The 17957-nt window shown below is 38.5% G+C and overlaps 1 protein-coding gene across 1 annotated transcript in view; it reads right to left on the reverse strand.

The window, feature by feature from the left end:
* Positions 1-17957, reverse strand: part of RANBP17 (RAN binding protein 17) — a 163598-nt gene that overhangs the window by 39475 nt on the left and 106166 nt on the right. The window contains exons 20-22 of the mRNA XM_080400008.1: positions 11911-11999; positions 5555-5662; positions 3047-3129 (exon numbers count right to left, since the gene is read on the reverse strand). Of these exons, the coding sequence (XP_080256134.1) occupies positions 3047-3129; positions 5555-5662; positions 11911-11999 (280 nt within the window). The remainder of the gene's footprint in view (positions 1-3046; positions 3130-5554; positions 5663-11910; positions 12000-17957) is intronic.

The following is a 17957-nucleotide window of genomic DNA, read 5'->3' on the forward strand; positions in this document are numbered from 1 at the left end:
CACAAGCAGTGTGATGAAAGAAAAAGATGTTAGCTTCTATTTCCCCCCCTCTGTCTCTTGTCATGGCTTTGTGTTTCCCTCAGTTTAAAAAGACAATTATTATAGTATAGATTTCAATCAAATCTATCTTGAGTTTCAAGTGTCTTTTTGATCAGCTCTGAGGAGCGCGCTACAAGCTGCAGGCATATACAAGAGGTTTGGCTGACTTGGTAAGATAAATGAGCATATACTGTCTGTTGTCATCTCTTGACATTTGCTGTGTGTCTTCTATTTTTTTTTCTCTAATGCTTCAGCCATAAAATCATGTTGAATGTCAGAATCCCAACTACTTTCAGAATTTTAAGTTACTTGCAGGAATGGTACAGCATCAACCTTGAAAAGCGAGCCCAAGGATCATTTCAGGAACGAAATCATTCGTTCTTTTAAGTGAATCGCATAGTTTGTCAGCATGTGGGTCTGGAAACATTGCTCAAGAACACCAAAACGGATGTTATGATCATCACTTGGTTTACTTATTTTTCCCCAGATGTCTGCCAGGAGTACATAGGCTTAAAAAACAAAGAGACTTTAAAAAAAAAAGTCATCGAGTATTCCAGATTAAAGAAAAGCACAATTATGAAGATTTTCAGAAATGCATTTGAAACTAATGCAAAATTCCTTAATATCAATATTTTTATAGGAATTTGTGCGTTCAAAAGACCACACACAACTGAAGTAATGAATCCTTACAACGCATTTCCAGAAGAGTTATATCTTTCTGTACACTGGAATGGAAATCTCATAAACTAGTAATTGGCGATAAAAGCTAAAAACGTTAACAGCAATTATTCCAAGCTGATTAATTGTAGCATCTTGAAATACTTATAGTAGGCAGTAAAATCCTCCCAGACTGACAGGCAGTGACCACTTCAGACCAGTCGCCCACCTGATGCAGCACTGATGCAGGACGACCCGGCAGTGCCCGTGCCGAGCCAGGGTGGCCGGCAGTCCCCGTGCCGAGTGGCCCGTTCGGCCAGCTGCGCTGGGGGATCTCCCACGCTGGCTTTGCAGCCAGTCCAGTCCCGGAATCAGTACTGGCAATCACCCACAGAAAAGCAAACTTAACCTGTTGCTCTAAATGTCACATCTATGTAGCGGAAAGATCACCGATGGGACCCTTTCAGACACTGACAATAATATGAAAGTGTTTTAAAATCAAAATTAACCCCCCACAACCCCATACACAGATCGCATGGCTTTCCCTCACATCTACACTTTTCCTCCACTTTTAGTTGATAGGTGATTTTAAAGGAAAACATTAAGAACAGTTCTCCTCTTAAAGCTGTGTTAAGCAAAATGTTATCCTTCCATAGGAAAGCAGTTACGAAAGACACGAAAAAGAAGCGTGGGAGAAGGCTCTTCATGTCATTTCGCTTCTTTCTATGGCACACGTCTCCAGATAGGTGCCACACATCCCTCAGTATCTTTCACATAATTTACAAAGAGGGTAACAGGTGCTTGGACACAGGCTTCAACAGGCTCTATGGTTCCACTGCTTACTTTCAAATCTTAGATCTGCATGGTCCTGAAATTTCCTTTTACGTTGCATAATTAAATTCTAGCATGAGTCAGAAAATGTAGTTTGGTGCTTATGTGCCAGAGCTACCAAGACTTCAGGGCTTATGGTTTTATGAAATTCACATACACACCATAAAACACGCAACTGAAAGCAAAAGGTTTCTTTACACAGTTGCTTTTTTTTAGGCATGAATTAGGAACGAAGCAGGTTGAAACCAACTAGTGTGGCTTACTCAGCAAGGTTTAGAAAATTGATGCCAACAACTGAGATGAATGGATGCCCAATAACATGGTATGTTTTTCATAAGTACAGAAAGAATATTAAAGTCTGATTGAAATAATAATAATAAAAAAAATTAGAGTGAAAATATAATTGCAATGGATCCGGTACTACTAGACAAGTAGGGCTGAAGCATCATCATGGCTACCCTTACCTCATTTTTTTTTTTAAATCACCAAAAGAAAGCTTACAGCAATTAAGTACAAAAGCTGACAGAAATTGAGTAGTAAAATCTAAAAGTTTACCTGTTATTTTTTCATACATGGAAAACTTTCTTTTGCTTAATTGTTCTAACAAATTAGCTTAAGAACATAGCTGAAAAAATGTGCTAGCTTACTCCATGGTGTATTTGAAAAAAACAGAAACATAATTTTGCAAGGACTGAGAGTTACTTGGGTGTAATTTTTTGTGTCATATGTAAATGCTTTATGCTTTTTGCATATACTCTTTCCATGCCCTGCAGATCAAATGCAAAATCACATTGAAGATTTTTTAGACAGACAGCCACGTAACACGCAGTTTCCAGAGCCCCAAAAGCAACCTGAATGCAGTAACAGCAAATTTGATGCACCAAAAAGGAGGATGACATTTCTGGCTGTTCCTACTTATACAAACTACAAATGAGGTTGCTCTACAAAAACTTGGTAATGGTCCTTTTGAAACATTTAGAAAGCGAAATTGTAAGCGACAGTTAGGTGCAGTGTAATAAAACCTGCTGGTGTCAAAGACCTGTTGCAGCTGCATGCATGAGTGGGAGTAGTAAAATACAGCAACTTATTATAAACACTTTTAACAGTGCTCTAGGGTAAAGCTGTTATGGTCCTATTATGTTTTGGAACTGCTGGAATGTAATTTGAATACATCAGATCAACCCACACCTATCAGTCAGTAAGTAGCCTGGATCAAACACCTCGTGAGCATTTGTACTTTTGCTGAAATACATTTACCGCTGCTAAAAGACAGGCACTTAAGTTAAAACAGCAATACAAGCAACAACGTGGCATGAATGAACCCTGATCTGTGAAAGTAAATGAGGTCTGCCACGTCAGCTCTGCACCTTACACGGGGATGAGACTGGCTGCGGCACATTACAGTCCTGCTACATGTTCCGCAAGCCCATCAGTGCTCAGCAATATGAACTAACAGGATTTTAATATCACAAGACAGGCAAAGAATTACACTGCAGAGGAAACATTAATGAGTACCTACCATACGTACAAATCATTTTACTAGCTTCTCTGAAGAGAAGAATTCCATTTGGAGATGATACATCAAAATTTAAACGCTGCGATCTAAAAAATAACAGCAAAAATATTCAGATGGTCATTGAAGCAGAAAAATGCAATGGATTCATTCCTAAAACAAAAAAAACATCTGCTGATTACAAAGTACAGCTATTTGATAAACTCATTCTAGCTTTCAGTCCCATGATGCACACTCCAGTTACCTCTGAAGAAACAGTCCCATGACAAAGACAAAGCAATTTTAACCAGAAAAGGTGATCAGCCAATACACACACCGCTGCTGGTGACCAGCGCGGAACTGTGCCTGCGGACACTCAGCAGCATGCTGCAAAGGTTCCACAAACCAACCCTGCTGGTTATTCTGCTACATAAAACCTGCGGCAACCACAGGCCAGTTCTCCAGTGTCAACTGTAACTTGCTTTTGATGAACGCTGAGACCTGAAGACTGCACCCTGCTGCCTCCCCCCTCGCACAGGTATCACCAAAGCCGGCAAGAACCACGGTGCTCCCGACCTGGGAGCACAGCAGCATCCTCGCCCCAGTCCCTGCTGCATCCTTCCAATCTGCCTTTGCGGCAAAGCAGCCCACTTCCTAGTTCAGCCCCGACAGTTAACTTCCAACGTGGGTCTTAAGCTTCTAAGTAATGTTCGCAAAACTTACCCTCAGGGTTTATTTGGACTGAAAGGGGAAGGAGCCATCACTGAGCAGTGAAACCAGAGTATCCCTGGGCTGACCTATGTGGCAGTCACCCACTTTGATGAAAGGTGGAGTCCCTGTACCACCCCTATCACAGCGAGCAGCAGGTATCTTTCTTTGCTGCAAGTCCGAGATTTGCTGTCTGAGCCCCTGTCTGCAGAGCCCTTTGCTCCAAACTCTGGAGTAAATCTGGGTGTTTAGAAATTATTAAAATGTGCCTTGTATAAAGCATTCGTGTATTCCATATGCACAAAATGATAATAGCTGGCAGAGGCAAAGAAAAAAAAAGCCCCAAAACCAGCACATCATCTCAGTATCACAGTGGCATAATGCACAATCTGATACTCTGAAACATATTTTAACCATGTCAAAGTATATTGTATAATGCATTCTAACCTGTAAAAGCTAATGCAGTACACAACTCGTGAAAAAAAAAATCCCCAATGATGTTTCCTAAAGGGAACGAGGCAGATTTTCTGAATAGCAATAGGCAGAAGAGTTACATGAATATGGAAAGTAGGTTGAAGAGCTGTCTTTTGCATAAGATTTATTGTTCTGGTTCCTCTTTGCTTTTGTTTACTGTTACTAGAGTTCTGCATTTATGCTTTAACAACCTCCTCCTTGCAATAATCTGCAGCACTATCAGACTATACTGCTTGTGCACTGTGTCATGAATAAAAATAAGTTAAACTTTCCAGCAATTTATTATACTACTACCACGATAAAAGACATAATTAGCCTACGCAAACCAAAGAGGGAGTCACAGCAAGCAAGTCAACACAAACAAGGAAGAGGGAACTCTGCCTTAAGGCTTGCGTAGCCATGCAGGGACTGAGTGCACAGCATGCGCACCAGCCAGCTCTGAACTTTAAGGCAACAATTTCCTGTCCCTAGATTAAACTATGTATTTTTTTCAAATATCAAATATTTCAGCTTTTTTCCTTTGAAGTTTGATTTGCAAGGCAAAGTGAGAAATGATGAGAACACATACTTCTTTGCTGAAAACTCTCATTACTTTGGTCACAGAGATACCCAGCACAGAGACTTTAACTTTTTCCTTTGAAAAAATATTTTTTTTTCCTTTTGGGAGTACACTAGGTATTTCCAAGTGTAACGATAATTTCCCCAAATAAACTGTTCTGTTACTTGTGGTAAAAGAGGAAAAAGAGGAATTTCATTTAACTACTACAATGTAAAGTACTGAAATCACATCCCAGAACCATGCCGAAGCCTTTCTGGGTTAGCCCACAGAGATTTTAGACGTGGGAGAAGTTACCTACACACCGATTATAAATATTGCTGCATTAGACACCATTCTTTCCTATTTTGGCTGGAAGAGTTGAGCTGCAAAAGAAACTGTGAAGGGAGTTGTGGTTTTACAGGCACATATGTATGCTGCTTGGCTTAAGGCAAAAACTCAGCCTGCAGCAAATCTTGACAGCAGACAATTTTCCGATATTTAATTACGGAGGCAGTGTTTATTCCTGGTTAAAGCACACACTTCCACTAACACTGAATATAAAATCATGGTAGTCTCTCGTATATATTCCTGTAATTAATCCTTACCAGCTGATTTTGTAACATCTACCATTTTGGTAAAACAATACAGTGACGCTGAAAGCTCAGTTCTGCTGGCGGATTTTGCTCCAAACCACAAAAGTAGCAGTATTAAAGTCAAAGGCAGACATCCCGAGGGTAAGCCAAACGTAAAGATGGAACAGAGAATGCATACCATCACAATCTTCATCATGTATCTAATTTTCACGTGCTTTTTACCTGTTTTGCATGAATTCTGCCATCAGCTTCAAGACAGGGGTTGTACACTCCGGTTCACGGTACCACAGCTCAACAGCTCGTTGCAGCACAGCAATGTACGCAGGGTAGCTTCACCAAGCGGAGTTAAAGAGCATACCGATAGCGTAACGGCTTGTAAAACAACTCCACTAAAAAACCAAACTACAGCACCAGGCGGGTGGGCCCGGCAGACCTCGGCTGCACTCTGACAGAGGCACTGCCAGAACCTACACATTTGAGCAAGTCTCCCCTTAGAAGATTAAATCCTTTGGAAATATTAATGGTTAAATGAGAAATAGTTAATATACCGGAGCTGTAATGAAGGAAAAGGAAAGCCATTTGTATATGCAAAGCTAACCTGTACGTACATATATAAAATGCACTTGAATTTTCAATGAATGGCATAAGTCACAAATGGCAGTTTAGTATAAAAACAACACAAATTTACATATTAGCAAATTCCGGGCCCCAAATTTCAGTGCCACCTCACATACATTTGCTATATAAATGGTTGGGAACAATTTGATTGTATGAAGTTCTTTCCAGAGCATTCACAAAGAGAACTCAGCCCAGCCGCGGGGGGGATGGGAAGCCCAGCGAAGTTTGGTATCTAAGAACTCTTTCAGGAGAGCACTCAAGAGGTATCTGTTCTTTTAAACCAGGATTTCAAAGGATGCCACACAAAAAAAGTATGTTTAGTAGAGTGTACAATGTAACTTACAAAAAAAGTCACGAGTTACTGGCCCTATCGAAATATTTTATGCAACAACTTGATACAACACTGACCCCTGGTCTTCCCAACATGCTGAAATAAAGCTTATTTGGATAAGAATGCAGGTAAATGGAAATGAGGTTGCACAGCCTGACAGGCAAAGAAAAACTTTTTTTTTTTAATACTGAACCAAGAGATTTTAACTGTACAACTTGCTATTATAACATGATCTAGCTAATCTAGTCAATGGTTTTGTTGAATAATCAACTTATTTGTCATTTTTAACTTTGTAGCATGTCATATAGTTCTGCGTTATTTAACCACAGAAGACCCAGCGGCTATTCTGAGGAAAATGCTACTCCCTGTTGAGGCGATACAGGCAGCTATTGTGAACCTCCAGAAGCAGAACACAGGCCAAGCGCTCAACATGGGATTCTGAAATAAAAGTCTGAAATACATAAACGTTCACATGCTTCTAGGATGTGCAGACAGAGTCATGTCTCGGTTCGATACAGCTCTTCTGGTGCAGGCTGGAGCCGTCAGCCAGCGCTGCTGCTGAATGACAGCGGCACAGACAGATGGGAGGCATTCTGGCTACTGCTGGCCGTCTGAGGCACCTAAAGACCCGTGCATTTTTGCTGCCAGCTGCTTGAGGCACCACAGGTGTAAACTATAGATAGCAGAAGAGGCTGACACATTAGATATACCTTTAGACCCTTACTTCTCATTACTTCGTGGGGTTCTTTACATTTTAAATCAAACAAACTAGAGTTAAACATGCCACGGAGAGTTATCCAGTAACACACTGGGATTTCAATTTGACTCTCACTTGCCTAAGCTATCCTCAAAGGGCATAAATGAGCCATGCCTTCCCACACCTGTAAAAATTCACTAATGCCAGTTCCATTTTTTCTGAGGTGGACTTCCAGTACAGCTCACTCTCAATAGAGGATGGTCACTAATCTCAAGATGCAGCAGATGTCATGTAAGGTACAGAACCAAGCTGTGCTATTAATTCTCCCAAGTCGCTCCTCTTCCTTCGCCTCCCTAGTAGCCCTGTGTACACAGAAGGGAGACGGTGCAGTGCTGGCAAAGCCCCACTGCGGAACTTCACGGCGTAGAAAACAACCAGCTTTTTCAGATTTCATAGCATAAAGTACCTTGACAGCCAAACCCCACAAATAAAACATAAGGCAGCAGTATCAAAGCTGCTAATACATCCACTGTGATTAGCTACTTTAATTCAAAAACTTAAGCATCGAGTCCATATTCATTGACATGGAAAGACTGGAAACTACAGTCAAATTTTACAAAAGCTAGTGTCAACAGAAAGGCTTCGGCAATTTATTATTTCCTTTACAAATCCAATGAAGTGGAATGAACTGCTTTTAAACAGAATATTATTTTTAAGAGGGTTTAACCATAAGCTTCAAGGAATCTGGCTAAGTCATGAACTTAACCTGACCAGTCAGTTCAAGCTCAAAGGAATTCAAACTGCAAAAAATGATGCTGAGGTTCGAATAAATGCAACCGGCAACAACTGCTGTTACAAACAGGTTACTGATCTGGTAGCCTTGTTTCATGAGAAATTACATTCTCCTCTTCTCTGGTGAAACTTCAATCTGTTTGGCTTTTCAAGTTTGTACCTAATCCTGAATCCTTAAAACGTACAAACTTAAAAATTCAGTTCTTAAAAACAGACTAATTCTGAACAAGCCATCTTGTTGCTGCACGTGGTTTTATTTTGTTAAGAAATGCGATGCAAATTTGGATGACTATGTAACAATGGTAGTCTGGTGGAAAGATTGTTTTGCTTGTTCCCGTGATCCACATCTGAAGCAGCATAGGATCAGACATCCCAACACCTAGGTCAACTGCAACTTTTAGATGAACATGAGATAAAACATTTCAATGGCAGTTCACTTTTCTATAAACTTGGTGTCTATATACCTATACACATAGATATTTTTATATGGGCAGTGATTTTACGCATGCACATGTATATATCGTGTGCTATCTAGCTGACTGCAACTCTGAGTCAACCTAATAATTTAATTCTTGGAACACATTTTCTTATTGCAAACTTTTTCTTTTACAGACAAGAGAAGTCATTAAATACCGAGAATCAACTGGGAGGAACATAGGAAGAAATTGCCTATGGGTTACCACCTAACTGTAAGAAACACTAAATGAAAGTAACAAAAAAGTGGATATTACCCTGAACTCACAATTGAATTTCCATGGACGTATCTGACTGCGAGACCAAGGACCTTAGACTACAGTCTGATATTAGTATGGAAGAAAACAGATTAAATGTTCAACATCCTATCCAGGCAGACTGGGAGTAAATAGCAGAATGAAATACGTAAGGAGAATGAATCATCACTGTTAAAAGCAGGTTTTCACCCTCTCAGATTGCTGTGCGGGTTTTTTCAGGCCACACCTGCATGTTCAGGACTGACCTACAAATTACAGCGACCGCATGTTATGAATACAAAAGACAAATAAACTTTCCAAAGCTGTGGTACTGGAATCATCATTGACAGCTTGACATATCAATATTTCAGGAAGAATAAATGACTTTCATATCCAGGGTTTTGGTGTTGTGGGGTTTTTTTTGTTTTGTTTTGGTTGGTTGGTTGGTTTGTGTGATGTTTTTCTTTGCCTTTCATTACCGGACACTTTGGGAAGGTGCTATGCTTGACACCTGAAGCTGCTTAAAATAGTTGGAAATATTTTAATGAAGTCTTTTGAGAGATCACCTAATACAACTTTAAAACAAATTTTACTATTATTATAAGTATTTTCTCTTCATCCCTTGCCAGAGGAAAACTATAAATCTTGTCTCAGCTGAATGAACACCATTTATCATATTCATTTTCTTGTCAATACAATTATGAAAAGCCTTTGGCCTTTTTCCAAGGAGCCTGATTTGCTAGAGAAACTCAATTAGTATAAGCAAGCCGGCTACAGAACAACCCTGTTTGGCAATCTAGCCCGGCTTCTGCATACCTGATGATTCACCTCTAAACCATCATCCGACTAACTCATAAATAACATTGTAACGGTAAAATACAAGATAGAACGGTGTCCCCCGTGCCTCCCTGCCTCCCCCCTCCCCAGACCGAAAGGACTGAAAAGAAATGATTTCTGCTCATTTTTGCCATCTACTGGACAAAACTCCAATCCTAAACACTGCGATCAGGAAATCCCAACCCTCAGGTGAGAGATACCGGGTGTAATTTGTTTAGTTACGGACAGGGCTCAGACCCAAAATATTTCCTGCAATCCCCTGAAGAGTTTATCAACATACTCGCCTGCCAACGATTTACAAGCGACTATTTCTGACCATCTTCCATACAGAATAAACATCACCTTATGGTATATTAGAAGCTTAGCCTTTTATCCCTTGTCTTTTTGTACTTCTTATTTATTGAACGAATGCAACTAAATCAGATTTATTTTGGCTAAAGTTCTGTATTTGCCATTTTCAATACTGCAATACCAGGTCTTCAGACAGAATAAAATCTGTTTGAAAAATAGCTTTTCTTTGCTATCAAAGCCATTTTCTTGTGACATATTTGAAACTACAAAAGAAATATGTTAATCAAAGGATACTGAAACTTTGTATGATAAAACTGGCATCTGACCCTCCGTCCTCCTCCGTTTACTTTTCTGTTATTTATACACAGTAACTAAGAGCTGTGATAATAGCAGCTTATTCTGCCGTAATGCTTTGGATCAATAATGGGATGAAGCTGGACTCAGCCAAATGAGGTACGATCCACTGAACAGAAGCAGGCACTTATCCTTTACAGCCAAAGGTGAGGAAGAAAAACCATTTTGAACCTGTGCAAAGGAAAAGAAACTGAGAAGGCCTGAGCTTTAATTCCCCACAAAGCTGTATTTCAATCTGTCTTTCTCGTTAATATAGAAAAATGAAATCAAAAAGTTGGAGGCTGTTTTTATTTATCTGAAATAAACTTAATTAATAAAATGCAAGGAATAAATTAAAAAAAAATCAGGAAGGGGTCCTGAGGATTACATATCCTGGATCCTTGAATAAAAAAAAAAATCTCGATGGATGAATCCATTTCTTTCAAATGGAGAGGAGGTAAATCCCTCCTCCTGCAACTGGAGATTTGCAGTTCTGCACAGGAGAAGAGCATGATACACATGCTGTACTAGAAAAAACAAAGTCAAAAGAATTTGAAATGAAAGCAGCACTGATCTGCTTCTGCACATCTTCCTGATTTTATTAGTAAGTTTTAGGGTAACACAAGCACAAACAGTGCTAATGAAGTTAAATGTACCCAATGGTGCCCACTAGAAAATGAGATGCTAATTCAGTCTGGCTTCAGTAGTTTGTGATTTATTCCTCGCCCCCCCCCCCCCCCTTTTTTTCCCTCCTCTCTTCTCCAGTCCTCTAAAACTGAAATTAAAGGATGCCTTCCACTGATTTTAAGAGAAATAAAGATTACGCTGCTTTATATTTCAGACTTACTTTTTGCAAGCTGAGCCTGCACATAGGCAGAATCACTGCGGGCTTGTGAGGGTCTTAAACAAGGCTTATCTGAGCGGTCATCAGGCTTCTAATACCCACCGGACAAGGACGCCTGCCAGACCACAGCAGGCTCTGCTGTGCAGCCTCTCCGTCCTTAAAGGCTGATTTCCCAGCTCCAGTTCTACATTCATGCGTTCCTCCTTCTTAACCAGAAAGATTATTAGTGAACAGTGGGGTCTCATTATTTACTTAAAATAAAAATATTTTTAAAAGCTTGATTTCTAGTAAAGCACGTAATTATACTTGAATGCAATTTTTCCTGTCCATAAAATAAACAAATACGTAATTAACTTCCATAGCTTTGTGAGACCTAAATTAGAAAAGAAATATTTTCATAGTTACTTCACTGTGTATTTCAGCAGTTTGTTACTAATACGACTGTGTGCCTGAAGAGAGAATTACAGCTACTGTATTTATAAAAATATAAAACATTTCTCTATAGTATTAAGCAAACACCCACGAGTATTATTGTATTTGTTGGCATTAAAATGCACACAATATTTAAAGGAAATAGACTTCCATTATCGTTATATATTGAAGAAAACGACAATCTAAAGATTTTGATTTTGTTTTCAGATTTCCGTTTTCTTCTGGATCAAGAAGACTGCAGGTATTGTGATATTAATAGAGTTGACATAAACAGAAAGTAACTGACTAAATTAAAGACATGATTCATACCACAGAGAGGAATCTCCCCAGATAGCACTTGTATAGTATTTTTTTAAGCACTTTTGATGTTAAACCAAATGTAGGTACATCGTGTTTGGAGTTACAGACACAGTGTTTTTTTTTAGAAGGAAAACATGAGGGATTTACGGAGGGAAGAAACCCACTTGGATATGTTTTCTAGATTAGTAGTGTGACACAACAAAAAAGTGACCTCTCTGTGGTCTTTCCCAGTTAACTGCATGGTTGCCATTGTGCTGTAATTTTAGCTGATTACACATTAGTTCATTTAGCTTTGTTTCCTCTTCCCCACTGTGCCATACTATTAAACTAATGCAAGGGGCCTGGTATCCCTCTGTGCACAGAGCTGGTATTGTCACAGTGTAATAAGGATACATCCAGTCAAACAGCATGGTGTAGCTGGTCTTTGTGTTTAGTGCAAAGGCAATCCCTCGAAGATCCCTTGCCAGCCCGATCAACATACGCTGTCAGTGGGAAAGAGACACAGTAATTGATTTTCACGTTAGCACAGAGCAGATGGAGTAATAATCAGCCAATAATGACCACATATCTGATTTTGATTCATTAGTTTAAATGAATCGCTCAAATCTTTTTTTTATAAAAACCGTAAAAGATTCTTTTAACAAACAAGATTTCCACAAGTACTGTAGTGAAACACTAGCAAAATGCTTTTGATTATTCGATATGCTATCCTAATGAATAATGCAAATTAAAACATAATATATGAACACTAGGTATTAAAGTTTACAAGTGCTTCCTGTATTAATATATTTACAGTAATAATAACAATAAAACGTTAATTTAAGCATGTAATATTTTGAATGAGGTGTAAGACTAACTGATACTCATAACAAGCTATAATTAAGGTTGCACTGAGATTCTTCCTGTATGTTATTTTGTTATTTTAACATCTCTTTTTTTTTTTTTTAAAGTAATTTTCCGAGTTAGGTTTCTTCAAAAAGTGACTTTTTTATTTACAGAAGACCACGCAAATCTATCTGTACTAAAGTTGGTTCTGAGATGTGATTTTTTTCCCCTTTAATGGCTGAAGTGTGGCTTCAGAATCCTTCCAGCTCAAATCCAGACATTTTGTGCATAGATAATTAGCCCCTACTAAAGGGATGTTTTCAGGATAATTAATAGACATCAATATGAAATACTAGGGAATGAAAAATATTTTAACAATATAAACAAACTTTTCAGTTTACTTAAGGCATAAATATTCTTTTTGACAATTAAGTCGTTTTTATAAATTTTATCCATGTGTTGCAGGTGGGGTTTGCACTCCCCCCCCACTCCACCCCCCCCCCCCAAAAAAAAAAAAAAAAAAAAAAGACCATAGTACTGCAGAGTCTGGTAAAAAAAATAATCATAGAAGCATGGCAAAAAAACCCAGTAAGGAGTTCTTGCTTTAAAACCAGAGTTTTCAATAATGTACCACTTGGTGCTCACGCTGTAATATTTATAGTGTTGCGAAATAACAAAAGATAAGACTCACATATTAGTTTTAACTGATCACATAAAGAGCAAATTACAGCTGATGCCTTGTTAAACTGCTAAATGTCATCTTACACAAGGGCTAATTTCTACTCCTCGTATACAGACCCATTAGTCCAACTGACTTGGATGGCACGCACATAGATTTATCCAAGGATAAATTGAGTTCTCTACAAAACACTGGTGAGGTTGCTAAGAGTATTTTAATATTTGCATTTCCTTTCTGTTGTGCATTGAAATGGCCTGAACTTGCAAGATGCTCAGAGGTCTCAACTCTCATTAACTTTAATGGGACTCTGAAATCACTAGAGAGGAAGTGTTCAATACTGAGAAGATGCAATATAAAATTGTAACTTTATCTTTGTATCCATCTGTATTTTCATACTTTGAGTGCTGTTTTGCCCACAGAAAAAAATAACTCTTTAGCAGGCATGGTGGCCAAAACATAAAGAATGTTAACAACCTGGCAGCCACACTCTGTGCTTCTTTCTGAGGGCATACATTGATTTTGGTTCCCTTGCCCACGCTAGCCACAAAGAAGGGGACAAGCAAGACTGCACAAAGGAAAGGCTGGAGCTGGGAAGAAGGGAAGCTACAGCCCCTGGCAAAACGTGAACTTGCCTTTGTTTGAGGAGGCGCTTGGAGAGAAAGAGCTCACCGTCTTACTGGGGTCTCTACAACGTGGATCAGAAAAAGACAACCAGCCAAACCCATATTCCTCTACCATGCTTATTCTGTCTTTGTAAAAACAACTGGTTAGAAGAAAACACTCTTTCGCAAATATATTTAAGAAACAGTTTGGCTGCGAGACTTTAAAAACTATTAATAAAAGCAGACGTGCAACTTTCTTTAAACTATGGTCTCAGATTTCTGGAAACCTACACAAACACCAGGCAATTTCAGATGCCATTTGACCTTGAATTGTAAAGAAAGTTGAACAACTGCTACATAAACTACATTTCTCAAGTTTCTATTCTTAAAATTCAGGTACTGTTATTAAACAGGCCATACCATTACCCATGCTATTCTTAATAAATGACCTCAATCTACAATGCACCATATCCTGGCAAATCCCAGCGAACTCCGTGTTCAGATACTATCCATTGGAACTCAACTTTATAAAATAACACTGCCTACAGTTGGCAATGTCCGAGCAGCCTCTATAACAGCCTACAGAATCCTAATCCATTTAAGTCACTGGCAAAAATACCTTCAAACTCTAACAGGAGCAAAAGTCACCCTAAATTCCATTCTTGTTTAAGTCACATTTAGTAAGACCTCCCCGGCCGGCAAACCCTAAAATCCCAAGACAGTCTAGTTTTAGTCCATTATGAATTTTCAAATAGCACTTAGGTGCATAACATTTATTAATGCCAAACAACGTTATCCACTTATACATCCACTTTTTGTCCGTCATCTTGTGGGATTCAAAGTGCCTTGCAAACTTTGCAGAGTAATTTGAAGAATACATGAAGCTACTGCTTCATTCACGACTGAACACCAGCCACGGCTGGGGCAAAGTGACAGTAAATAACACCACCAGCACAACGAGCAAGATGAGAAGTGAAGAAGAGTAAATACAAGAGGCATAGCAAGAGGAGCTTGTCAGCAGTAGGTGGGTTTATGGATAGCTCTTCTTGTTCCTGGAACAATTTTGTTCAAATTTCGGTTACGAAATATTCTTCCCTGATTGTCAGTGACAGGTTTGTTTACGATTAATTAAAACAAAGCCATTTTAAAAATAAACTCAAGTATTTGGTTTCAAAGTCCAGAAGAAGATTTTTTCAATGGAAAGGAGCTGAAGATTTAGATATTCACAGAAAAAAACCCTGTGACTTGCCAACATGTGCCAAGTGTCTGACTAACGCAATTTAAAACAGACGAGACTACTCAAGCCACCCACCCCCAAAACGGGGCTTGTAATGGAAAGTCTGACAGACCCTTAACTATAGTGGCACTACTGGGTGCAGCTATAATATTACCCTCATAATTCTACTATATAATAACAACAAAGGAAAAAAAAGGTGAAGGGTCATTGCGCTTTGTCTTTAGAATTAAGATGGCTGTCTTCATCCTTACAGCATACTCTTAATTCTGGAGACACGTCTTAATAACCTCTAAATAGTTCCAACAAAAGAGCCGTGTCAGAGGAATGAGCAGGCCCCAAGGTGTTTCAACTGGAGTGTTTTCATCTGCCTTTATTGCTCTATCCCTCTCCAGAATTAAGGCAATAACCTGTGATAAATTATTCAGGAACTGCTACAGGGATCAAAGCAAAATCATTCTGTTAAAGTGCTGTTTGCAACATTTGGCACTTAGTGTGAAAACTTTTAATGTGTGCAAGCTGAAAATCAAGGATTTTAAATAATTTAACAGCATGGAGTTTCTACAAACCAGCTAAAGATAGCATGTTGCTATTTAACTGCTTTTTCCTCAGATCCTTTTTTTTTTTTTCCCTGCGTTTCTAGCAAATCTGATGATGTCACAACTATAAACAAAGTGCTACTGAGATTCCGGCTACCCGGCTGATATAGTACTTCACCGGATTGGCAAGAAAACCCCTGAAATTCTTAGGAGAAAATCAGCCACTGTTTTAATACTGGACATTTTCCCTATTAATATAAAAATGTGAAGAAGGAAGTAGGAAGGAAAAAAAAAAAGGAAGAAGAAAAAAAAGGAAAGCAAAGCACATAATTACTTAAGCCATCTTCAATTATATTTGATCTCCCTGGAAAAGAAACCTAAACGTACGTTTTGTATGCAGATGTAATGATTACAAATGTATTTTAAAAAGAAAGAGCTCCCTTGTTGCAACTGTTTTTCAAGGGTGTTTTTCAGAAATATTAAAAAACAACAAAACCCCAAACCCTAGCCAGTTAGAAAGTCCTAGTAAAAACCACAAATTAAATGAATTTGGCAGTCCTGGACCATTTTCATAGTGATATTTTAACAGTGTCATCTCCCTGCGGATTGGAATACTAAGCATTTTATTGAAGAACTGAACTGTTTTTGTTTTCAGTACTTGCAAAATGAAGTACCTGAAAGCGCTTTTGCATGTATTATTTATTCATCATGATAGAAAAATAGCTTTAACCTAATAAATTACGTTTAAGAGAATTTAGAGCAAAAGTTTTGTTTATGATATAGCAACAGATTTAGTTCTTTATCAGTAGCTTAAAGCACCAAGTTTTCTTTATACAAATTAGACAGATGGTGCTTACAGTAGAATTTACTAAAGGTCTGTCACAACAAATGCAGCCAAGCTGCATATTTAATCACTGCAGAACCTTGTCTACCTGCAGCTGCCAACTGCTAATCCAATTTCCCTGATAAATGTGGCAAGAGACACGATCAGCAATAAAGAGCATCTAACTCCATTTTCCTGCAGGGCGTCTTTTGATGAACATTTAGGACGGAAGCATGGAGTGCACTGTGTGGCCCTGGCTTGTGGCAGCTGCATGCATTTTGAAGACACAGTTCTCAGGTTACTCACTTAATTCTGCCACTATCATTATGTTGCTATTGATCTCAGTAGCTCTTGTCTACACAGCATTACTCTAGATGAAGCTGAATCAGGCAGTTATCATGCATCAAACTTGCTCAAAAGCCTGGAGATTTCCCCTTAATTACTTGTGATTTTATTTGCAAATACCGTTAAAGTGTAATCAAGCAGTCACTTTCCAGGGTCGTTAAGAACTTGCTAGTTTAGGAATATATCACTGGCACTCCATTAAAATTTCTCTACTAAGACAGTTGCAAGCAAACCAGACAGGACAATGGCAAAATTATTTTAATAACCCTCACCCTCACATGAGATTAACAGTTTCCTACAGAAAGGATAACGCTATCCAGTGACCTCTCGTTCTAGTTTTTCAGATTTATAACTTGAAAAATATCAGTGATTAATCCAAGATAGATGAACTGCATCTATTTTTAAATGAAAAGTTATTAAAATTAAATACATAAAGCAACAACAAATGAAGAAACTAGAATTAAATAATTGTTGAAATAACCCCAAGTACTATTTTTTTAAAAATACTCCGTCAATTCAAGCGATTACTGTGAACTGTGCATCTCCTGGCAATGTCACAGATGTACTGCAGACCAATTAATTACTAAATATTTCTAGCATATCTGCTTATTTTCTTAGGAAAGAAAGTGGGTAAATACGATGATGTAGTCTTTTAAGTTTCCATCATATTTTAAAACAGTGAATTAAAAATTACTGTTGGGGGTTTCTTCAGAACCGCCCTGCGTGGCTGCAGCCAGCACTCCAGTGTGCATTGTTAACTATTTATTCAGTGACGGTAGACGGGATCTCTTTAATGCAAGAGTGCCCTCATGTATTATCATTCCTGATGATGCAGCTTCTATCCAGCAAGTCTTTTTCTTCCCTAAAATATACTGTTGTTTTGACACAAACAGCTTGCTACACTTAAGGATTTTACTAATAAAACATAATGTTGTGTTAGATATTATGACTGTTGCCACAGCTGAACTGACTTGTCAAATCAATCCTAATATGGCTCCCACAGGCACATAAAAACCTTATTTAGCTATCAGTTATCCTAATCACTTTGTTCAGTTTAAGGGTGCAATACTTCAAGACCAGTTCCTATTTATACATATATGCCCAGCCATTTAATAAAGTCTTGATTTATATAATAAATTCTTCTTTGAAAAAATACTTTGAAGCAGCAGTGTTTTATCAAGTGTGTTACAGTATGTCTCCTCACACCCCCAAATAAATATGTTAATACACACAAACAGGATACTTGCATGTCAAAGGTGAACATTAGACATGTGACACAGGTAAGCTAGCACTGAAACCAGATTTGTCCCTTCGATTATAAATGGGGCTCACATGTGGTCACTTCATCTGCAAAGCACTGAAAAATCCCAAGGCTTTTAGGAAAATCTTTGTA

This window comes from Falco punctatus (assembly GCF_963210335.1).
Source record: "Falco punctatus genome assembly, chromosome: 8".
Taxonomy (NCBI): Eukaryota; Metazoa; Chordata; class Aves; order Falconiformes; family Falconidae; genus Falco; species Falco punctatus.